The sequence below is a fragment of the Pseudophryne corroboree genome, chromosome 1 (genome assembly GCF_028390025.1).
Source record: "Pseudophryne corroboree isolate aPseCor3 chromosome 1, aPseCor3.hap2, whole genome shotgun sequence".
In the NCBI taxonomy this organism is placed as follows: Eukaryota; Metazoa; Chordata; class Amphibia; order Anura; family Myobatrachidae; genus Pseudophryne; species Pseudophryne corroboree.
Genome location: NC_086444.1, coordinates 797,734,309 through 797,744,758, shown reverse-complemented (window position 1 = coordinate 797,744,758; position 10,450 = coordinate 797,734,309). Strand labels below are relative to the sequence as shown.

At 42.5% G+C, this 10,450-nt stretch overlaps 1 protein-coding gene across 1 annotated transcript in view; it reads right to left on the bottom strand.

The window, feature by feature from the left end:
- Positions 1–3,199: 3,199 nt before the first annotated feature.
- LRIT3 (leucine rich repeat, Ig-like and transmembrane domains 3) overlaps positions 3,200–10,450 on the bottom strand; it is a 136,121-nt gene continuing 128,870 nt past the window's right edge. Inside the window, exons 3-4 of the mRNA XM_063918822.1 lie at positions 7,682–7,987; positions 3,200–4,372 (exon numbers count right to left, since the gene is read on the bottom strand). Coding sequence (XP_063774892.1) covers positions 3,282–4,372; positions 7,682–7,987 — 1,397 coding nt within the window. The 3' untranslated portion in view covers positions 3,200–3,281. The remainder of the gene's footprint in view (positions 4,373–7,681; positions 7,988–10,450) is intronic.

The window sequence follows — 10,450 nt, the reverse complement described above, 5'->3', positions numbered from 1 at the left end:
CCTATATTTTAAATAGGAACAGTTCGCACATTTGGCGCACAGCCCAAAAAGGGGTGTGTTTTTGCTGGCAAGGGGCATGGCCACACAATAGTAACCCCAATTCCAATTACGCCACACAGTACTGCAACTTTATTCACATTTGATCATGCGATAGTGTCCATAATTCATATTACATCCCACAGTAGTATCACTTTACCTTATAAACGTTACTCCTCACAGTAGAGCCCCTTATTCACATTACATCACACTGAATTGCTCCTTATTCACATTACACCACACCCTATTGCTCTTTATTCACATTAGATGACATAGTAGTGCCCTTTCTATACGCAACGCCACATAGTAGAGCACCTTATACACATAATGTCACACATTAGTAATGCATTTATACACAATTCCACACAGTAATGCCCCTTACACATATGAGACACATTAATGTCCTTATAAACATAATGCGCCTTACACATTATGACAACCTTTATTAATGCCCTTTTAGACATATGCCGCACATTATTAATGCCCTTATACACATAATGACACACATAGTGCCCCCTACACATTTGCTGCACATTATTAGTGCCCCTATACACATAATGACACACATACAGTAGTACCCTGTTACACATATGCTGCACATTATTAATGCCCTTATACACATAATGACACACATAGTGCCCCTTTACAGATATGTTGCACATTATTAATGCATTTTGACATGACACACATAATGCTCCTTACACATATTCCGAACACTACTGCACAACCAACCCACTCACATGCACACAGCACTCACACTGCCACTAACACTGTGACCTCTGCCTCTGCTTGGATACAGATGTGTCCTCATAAATCTTGCCTCAATGCTAATGTCGGTCACCTTTTTTTATGAAAATGCATCTTATTTGCATTGCTATGTAGCTAGGATGCACAAGCAGCTTCTGCTGATTAAAATGATATGCAGCATGCCTATATACTGTGTGAGACTGTGGCTGTATCTGCATATGAAATGTTACATACAGAATATAGGCATGCCGCATATCATTTTAATTAGCAGAAGCTGCTGATGCCCCTAGGCATATCAAATGCCCTAGGCAATTGCCTAGTTTGCCTATGCCTATGGACGGCTCTGATGGCCATTGACATGCCTGGTCAAATTACAAAAAAAATCACCTCGTCGGTGTGGAATTATTTTAACAGAAATGCGGATAACATTTGTCAAGCCGCGTGTTGCCATTGTCAAGCTGTAATAAGTAGGGGTAAGGACGTTAACCACCTAGGAACATCCTCCCTTATACGTCACCTGGAGCGCATTCATCAGAAGTCATTGACAAGTTCAAAAACTTTGGGTGACAGTGGAAGCAGTCCACTGCCAACTAAATCCCTTCCTCTTGTAACCAAGCTCCTGCAAACCACACCACCAACTCCCTCAGTGTCAATTTCCTCCTTAGACAGGAAAGCCAATAGTCCTGCAGGCCATGTCACTGTCAAGTCTGACGAGTCCTCTCCTGCCTGGGATTCCTCCGATGCATCCTTGCGTGTAACGCCTACTGCTGCTGGCGCTGCTGTTGTTGCTGCTGGGAGTCGATCGTCATCCCAGAGGGGAAATCGGAAGACCACTTGTACTACTTCCAGTAAGCAATTGACTGTCCAACAGTCCTTTGCGAGGAAGATGAAATATCACAGCAGTCATCCTGCTGCAAAGCAGATAACTCAGGCCTTGGCAGCCTGGGTGGTGTGAAACGTGTGTCCGGTATCCACCGTTAATTCACAGGGAATTAGAGAATTTATTGAGTTAGTGTGTCCCCGGTACCAAATACCATCTAGGTTCCACTTCTCTAGGCAGGCGATACCGAGAATGTACATAAACCTCAGAAAAAGAGTCACCAGTGTCCTAAAAAATTGGACTCTCCTGGGGATTTGTGACATCGGACAATCGGACAACGCCACCAATATTGTGCGTGAATTACATGTGGGCAAATTCCAGCACGTCCTATGTTTTGCACATACATTGAATTTGGTGGTGCAGAATTATTTTAAAAACGACAGGGGCGTGCAAGAGATGCTGTCGGTGGCCCGAAGAATTGCGGGCCAATTTCGGCATTCAGCCACCGCGTGCCGAAGACTGGAGCACCAGCAAACACTCCTGAACCTGCCCGGCCATCATCTGAAGCAAGAGGTGGTAACGAGGTGGAATTCAACCCTCTATATGCTTCAGAGGATGGAGGAGCAGAAAAAGGCCATTCAAGCCTATACAGCTACCTACGATATAGTCAAAGGAGGGGGAATGCACCTGACTCAAGCGCAGTGGAGAATGATTTCAACGTTGTGCAAGATTCTGCAACCCTTTGAACTTGCCACACGTGAAGTCAGTTCAGACTATTGAACCTGGCATAATATCAGTCATCACGTCTATGGACTATAGACTGTTTTAATAAGGTCATTTATTGATGCATGCAGTTTACATCCATTAATTGGTCTATGAGCAATTATTATTATTTGATTTTATATGTAATTTTAGATTACCAGTTTATTTAAATTAATAAATTTGCATATTCAGTATCGGTTGTGTTAGCGCTGTAATCTTATCCTTTTGTACACTTTTTACGGAGACCGACCATCTCCAACTCACAGCAGCTAGGAGGAACCACCCATTTCTGCGCCTGTCTATTATATACTTGTTATATATTTCTCCCCTCACACGATATCTTAAACACATCTGGCTACAACTTTGATTAAGATGTGAAGGCAGTCTGACTTATAGATATAAAAAATAAAGGTTTATTCTAGCACAATGTAAACATAGAGTTAAAATAAAATTCCATAAATTCATAAAAGTTCATGTAAAACAAGTCCATTTAAACAATATGCTGTGTATAAGGTGCCAGTTGCATACAAGGTGCCACAATTTATAAATATACAGCTCATATAAATGGATTTAGAATATATGACAGCGGCATGGTGTGGATGAAAGTGTAGCAAATGACTGCAATGCCAGTGGATCATGCCGACTGAATATGTAGGAGCCGCAGGTAGTATGTAGCAGAGTATAGCTCCCAGGCAGTTTCAGAAACAGGTAAGTGGATTCCACTGGTAAATTACAGCATGCACAGGATCAGGTTCAAGAGAAGCCAATGATCATACGTTTACTGTCAGTCAACAGAGAATTAGTGCAATGCCTTCTTCAATAAATCTAAACATATTTAAAATGTAATTTATTGAAAACCAGAATAAAAATAAATAAAACAATATAGAACAAAGCTATATAGAATGCAATACAAATATTAGCAGTAGTATTCGGGCCTGGATCCTTCACTTTTACAAGTTCCCTGTGAGTCCATACTTGACCTTGAGCACAAAAGAAGTCTTTCTGATTCTGTTGTGTCTCTGCGTGTCCATAGTTCACCTCCGGCATTTATGGGTCGTGCTCTAAGGGACAGCGTCTCAAATTTTATGTAAGTCTCTTTTAAAAGGTCTTCTTCACCAGGAGACTGGGGCTTACGTTGCAGCTTCATAACTTTATAAATCAAGAAAAAGATGATGGGCAAAATGACCACACAAGCAACACTGCTGGCGACTACTAAGAGAGTCACCTGGGAGCTGCTCTGCTCATTTTTTAGCAGAGCGTCTGTGGAAAACACAATACATTGATCTTTCTTTGGCCGAGCTGACTTGGGGCAAACGCAAGCCATGTATTTTGTGCTGGGCTGTAAGCCATCAATTGTAACTTTATTTTTACTTGGATCTGTGCTCAACCTCAGCATCTCTTCCTCGCCATATTTTGAATAAAGTACAGTCAAAGATGAGCTATTTGTGATATTTAATGTTTTCCATGTTAGCGTGACCCGATCCTCTGTTTCACTGATGACTTTTAGATTACGTACGACAGAGTTTGTTTCTGTATCAGCTGCCACATTTTTAAGTGCATCTCCTTCCTTATTGTTACCTACTGAAGAAAGCTGTGTTTTCTTGCCTGCTGCCTGTGATTGCACCTTGGTGGTTTTCTGTGGTTTCTTCTCTTGGACCCTCACTGTGGTAGATGTAGCACTAGTTGGAACTATGGTGGGTTCTGCTGTTGTTTCTGTGGATGGTGATGTTACTGTTGGAAGTGGATATGAGACTGTGCTTGATTGGATCACTTCTTCCTTTGTTTCTATTTGCATATTGGTTATCTGGTCTGTTCCTGGTCTCCTCCCAAAACGTTGCGTGGATCCTGTTGTAGTGACAACACCAACTACTATGACAGTTATTGATGCTTCTGATATGCCTGCCAAATTTTTGGCCTTGCATCGGTATTCTCCTGCATCTTTGTAGGAAATACCATTCATACTTAGAATTGACCATCTCACGCCATCTGTTGGAGACTCCTGAATAACTGTGAAATAAAGAAATGCAATCAAGTCACATCAAGAAGTAAAATTATTTAACTAACATATTGGTTTCTTAATCTGTACTGTACCTTGGGCGGCCACACTGTGGATCACAAGCATGAAAGTTGCATATGAGGATGTCTGGCGGCATGTGGGGGATGTCTAATGGACATGTAAGGGGCATGTGTGAGTGTCTGATGAACATGTGAAGAGGTATGGGAAGCATGCCCTTTGCAGCATCTACAGATATTTTTTATTTCTTGGTCTCCTGGTACTGTCCTCCTCCTATGGACATGTGGCTTTTTGGTATATGCAGTGCTATTTTTCAACAGGATCCAGCAGGAACTCAGTTCCTGAACCTCTCATTAAATATTACATAATCAGGTACCTGAACTGTCCTGGGCCAAAATGCATTTTCCATAAGATAAGTTTTACTTGGTAAAGTATGACATTGTTGTTATTTTCCCTTTCCAGGAGCTATAAAGACCAGCAAGGGAAGTGGGTAGGTTTCGGGGTGTAGATTTCTAGCCTGTTGAGGGGACAGAGAGGCATCTGTGGAGGGGGCTATGTGGACTGAATGTTTACATATTTATAAATACATAACTTCAGAGGTACGATTTGAGAACCCCTGGCATACGCAATTGTCCCAGCCAATTAAATATTGGACACCACTGATTTTTTTACAAATACTCTTAATGGTGGCAAGTCATCCAAATTATTTGGTCTTTGAAAGATTGCCATTCCTAAAATGTTTTAGGTGTGTACGTGCACACACAAAGCGCATGTCAAATAGTTTTTTTCCAACAGCTGTCCAGTTGTTAAACGAATATAAGAATTAGTGCTAATTTCTTTTCAATTAAATATGTTTATTGTTTGTCCCACTGCACAGATTGTTCATATCGAAATTTCATTGACATCTCATTGCTGTTTTGTTAATGACAAATAAAGTATATTATTATTATTATTATTATTATTATTATTAAAATGCTAAAACCCTATATACTAATGTTTATCCCTGTGTTTTTTATTTTATTTCTTCTTTATGTTTATATACTGTAAATATTAATAAAAACATAGCAGGATATTGAAATCTAAACTCTTGGCAAATGTATTTTATTAAGTGGGCTGAGGCTGTCGTATTAATTGGGCAAGAGAGAAAATGTATGAGCAATAAAGTCTCATGCAACAGTGGTGCTCGATGCCAAAATGGTAGAATATTTGCTTCCCTTATTAAGTAGTAGGTATATCTGAGATGTGATTGTCTCCTCAAGAAGACCTCAATAAATCAAATTACAATGAAGCTTCCATTATATATATGTATACTAGGGTTTATGAACCCAGATAGCATGTAACGTAGACCACAGTGGTTGGTTTGATGTTTCAGGACTCTTTTAGAGGCCCATTTATTAACATTATTTCTACTAAAATAATGTGAAAAAGGGTGGTTTTCACACCTTTTTCACATTATTTTACTATCACTTGAATGTATTAAAGGGCACTTGGAGCAGTTTTCATGAAAAACTGCTCCAGTCCCTTTAATTGTCATTTTTTTTTTTTATAAGTGACATCGCATTCCCCATACTTATAATGGGAAATGTGATGTGGCCAAATTTAGTTTTAAAAAAAAGTGAAAAAATATAGCAGTGTGCCCTGTGATAATCTTGCCAGCTCAGGCTGGTGAGATCACAGGACAGCACTGCGATCTGCACCCTTTGCCCAGCTTTCTCTGCCCCTGGTAGAGAAAGCTGAGCGGGACCCGGCTCCAGTGATCAGCTGATCAAAGTATTTTGGGGGAAAAAAGTAAAAAAAAAAAAAAAACCATACTCACCTGTCCAGGGAGCCGGTGTACGCTGCTCCTGTGAACGCTGCCGGGCGCCAGGTCCCCCATGTGCTGCGCTGTGACCCCGGTGCAGTAAAGTGACGCTGCAAAGCGGCAGCACACTTTACAACACCGGGGGTCACCGCAGCACACGGGATGCGGCAGCCCAGCAGGAGCAGCGCGGACCGGCTTCATGGACTGGTAAGTATATTGACCTGCTGGGTGGGGGGTTCCGACCGGGCGGCAACGGTAGCGACGGGGGCGGCGCATGCGCAGCAGGACATCGGGTAATTTTTACGAAAAATACCCTGATGATGTTGTGGCGTGTCATCGCAGGGACAGAGCTTGCTCGGTGCATGCGCAGCAGGACATTGGGTAATTTTTACGAAAAATACCCTGAAGATGTTGTGGCGTGTCATCGCTGGGACAGAGCTTGCTCGGTGCATGCGCAGCAGGACATTGGGTAATTTTTACGAAAAATACCCTGAAGATGTTGTGGCGTGTCATCGCAGGGACAGAGCTTGCTCGCAAAATAATTGATACATCACTGCTCGCAGCGTGAGTTTGGGTGATTTTATCACATGACATCTGCATCCAAGGATGCGGATGGTGATAAATAGGCCCCTCAGTCCTTTCATTGTATCCCTGAGGAAAGGACTATAAAAAGTCTTTAAACGTTGGATCAACCATTGGGGTCTGCGTGTATTTATTCAGTGCTCTGAGTGATGCCTGTTTACCAGATATAGGGCCTGATTCTGATTTGTGCAGTACTGCACAGCCGCAGTCCTGCAGCTGTGCAATACCATACAAATAAAATGCAAATGCATCAGGAGGCGCCTGTAGGAAATAGGCAATCTGAGTGCTGCATCCAAAGACGCACCATCGGATCACCATTGCGATGGTCAAAGCACTCGACCAGTCTTCGCAATTTGAAGCTTACTCGGATTGACAGCCAGAACCGGTCAGCCTGGGCCAGGAAGTCTATGTCCGATGCTAATATCCTGGGCTCATCATGCCTAGAAAATGTGGGTGACATATTCCCGTGCTGTAAAACAGACCCGGTTGCAGCTCCACCCCAAACTCCACAGCATATTAATGGGACTGTGAGCAATCATGCAGGATCGATTCTGCGCAGAATAGTTTCTGCAAACATGTAGACCCCTAAACAACTGATTTGTACGTAAGATTTCGGGTTTATGTACAAATCCAAATTTAGGCCCATAGATAGAAACTGATTAATCTCCTAGTGTCTTTGAATTGATGGAGGAAACCAGAAGACACAGATAATACCCTTGTTTGAACTGAATCCATGGCCAGTGCTATCCAGTGTGCCACCATGCTAGGAAGAGTTGTTATAATAGAATTGTGTACAGTTAGTCAACATCATCCTGGATAAACCAGGATCCTCTTTATGCTTTATTTGACTTTATATATTAAGCAAGTTTATTTTGTTTCCTTAGTGACTATGTAAAATACTGTATATATAGAATTTTACCTGTATAATTAGCAGCTGTGTTGTTAATCCTGCTCCATAATAACTGTGGAGTGGGATAGCCGGTAGCATCACATCGCAGTAGGACATTGCTACCCAATGGCGATGTAATTTTGGTGGCTGATGTCATCACAGAGGGTTTGAGACATTGCTCTAGTTCAGCTTTTAGGAATAAAATGCCAGCCAGATACTCTGGGCCACTGCAATCCACCAGAGAATCCAGGAATATCACATGAGGATCCACTATCTTTGAAAGTTCAATCAACTTTGATATGCGGCAATCACAAAACCAAGGGTTATCTTGAAGACCTTGCATGAGAAAAAATGTTGTAAACATACAAATTATTAGATTTAGTTTCGAATTAGAAATCCATCACATCCAAATGTTTAAATTGCATATCTATTTTATTACATTTAGTATGATAGTAAACTGCTATTACTTTATTTAATATAGTAAAGATGTGTCTCCATACACTGTTGTGCAAGTAACGCCAAACATCCCCTCTTGAGGTCCTGGGCAACTTGGCTGCACAAAGCAGCATTTCGCTCAAAAAGTGCTTCCTATAGCTAAACGCAGAAATAAAACTACTAGAAGCAGTAAACGGCATTGCTACCTTACAATGATCAATTCATACCTCCAAACTTTGCTGACGCTTCAAGTGGGACTCCTGCGCGGTGATGCCATGCCCACTGGGTAAGGGGGTGTGGCCTTAGAGAAAGGGCGTGGCTTTTGAGAAAAGGGGTGTGGTTTCACGATAATGCTGCAATCCATTTTCCGTAACTATGTGGGCATGGCAAGTGCTCAGATAGCTGCTGGCATGCCCCCAGTCCCTCTGTCTCCGTGAATAGATGCTGTGTATGCATGCGCACAGCAGTCCTGGATTAACAATGGGGTGGATGGAGCTGCAGCTCCAAGCCCCCCATTGAAAATAGACCCACAGAGATCCCTACAGTGCAGGCAGCCAGTGATGACAGGAAAAAAAGATATTTCCTGTCATTATACACAGCAGCTCACTCACCTCCGGCTGCCCATTCACTCCCACCCCAAACTGGTTAGCATGTGTCCTGACCACCCCACCATGGAATTAAATTGCCTTTCCTGTATCGGAGGCTCCGCCCCATGCAGCCTGAGGGCCCGTCCCCATGTAGCCCGAGGCCCCTCCCTCTTGCCCATCCAAAATAAATGCTTATGCCTACCATTTCCGCTGCAGCTTCCCAACAATCAAATGCCTCATGAAAGAAGGGAAGGGTCTGGGCAGGATGCTGTCTTTTAGGAGAGCTAAGTCCACTGATGTCAGAGCTGAGGGAGCATGCAAAACCATGTGAGTTGCAGTAACTACTGTCTGTTAGTAAGTGGTGTCTGTGTCAGCAAGTGTTGTGTGTGTGTCAGTAAGTAGTGTATGTATCAGTAAGTTTTGTGTTGTGTGTCAGCAAGTAGTGTCTGTGTCAGTGTATTTTGCGTGGTGCCTGTGTCAGTATGTTTTGCGTTGTGTGTGTGTCAGTAAGTAATGTCTGTCAGTAAGTGGTATCTGTCAGTAAGTTTTGCATTGTGTGTGTGTGTCTGTCAGTAAGTGATTTTTGTATCAGTACGTTTTGTGTTGTGTGTGTGGCAGTAAGAAGTGTCTGTCAGTAAGTGGTGTCTGTGTCAGTATATTTTGCGTAGTATCTGTGTCAGTAAATTTTGTTTTGTGTTGTGTGTCAGTAATTAGTGTCTGTCACTAAGTGGTGTCTGTGTCAGTAAGTTTTGTTTTGTGCATGTGTGTGTCAGTAAGTAGAGTCTGTCACTAAATGGTGTCTTTGTCAGTATGTTTTGCGTTGTGTGTGTATGTGTCAGTAAATATACTAGTGTCTGACAGTAAGTGGTGTCTTTGTTGTATGTGTGTGTGTCAATAAGTGGTGTCTGTGTCAGTAAGTGATGTCTATTAGTAAGTGGTGACTGTCAGTAAGTTTGTCTGTGTTGTGTGTGTCGGTAGTGTCTGTCAGTAAGTGGTGTATGAGGCAGTGTTCGTAAGCGGTATCAGTCATTAAGTATCTATGGGGGACATTTACTAAGCAGTGATAAGAGTGGAGAAGTGAGCCAGTGGAGCAGTTGCCCCATCAACCAATCAGCAGTCCTGTATCATTTCATAGTATGCAAATTATAGATGTTACTCCAGTGCTGATTGGTTGCCATGGGCAATTTCTCCACTATCCCACTTCTCTGCTCCTAAATTTCAACTCCAGGCCCATGTGGACCTTATTCTGGCACTGGCGCACAACGTCTATTAACCGCTGCTCTACAGCAGAGCATTGAGTGACAGCAGCCTCCCAATCCCCCCCCTCCCCAACTCAGTCCAGCTGTCCCACTGCGGCCTGCAGGTCCCCAAAAAATGGGTCTGTCCCGCAAAAATCGGGACAGTTGGGAGGTATGATCAATTTGATGTGCCATACTTGTACATCTGCGTGAAAGTGTGTCTGCATCTGTGCAAACAGCTCACTGATGCAAATAGCCAAATTCTGTTGTGCTTAATTTGTGACTCTGGTGGATATTCAGAGTTGCTAGCAAACCAAAAAAGTTAACAATTGGGCAAAACCATGTTGCACTGCAGGTGGGGCAGATGTAACATGTGCAGAGAGTGTTAGATTTGGGTGGGTTATATTGTTTATGTGCAGGGTAAATACTGGTTGCTTTATGTTTACACTGCAATTAAGATTTCAGTTTGAACACTCCCCATCCAAATCTAACTCTCTCTGCACATGTTACATCTGCCCCACCTGCAGTGCAACATGGTT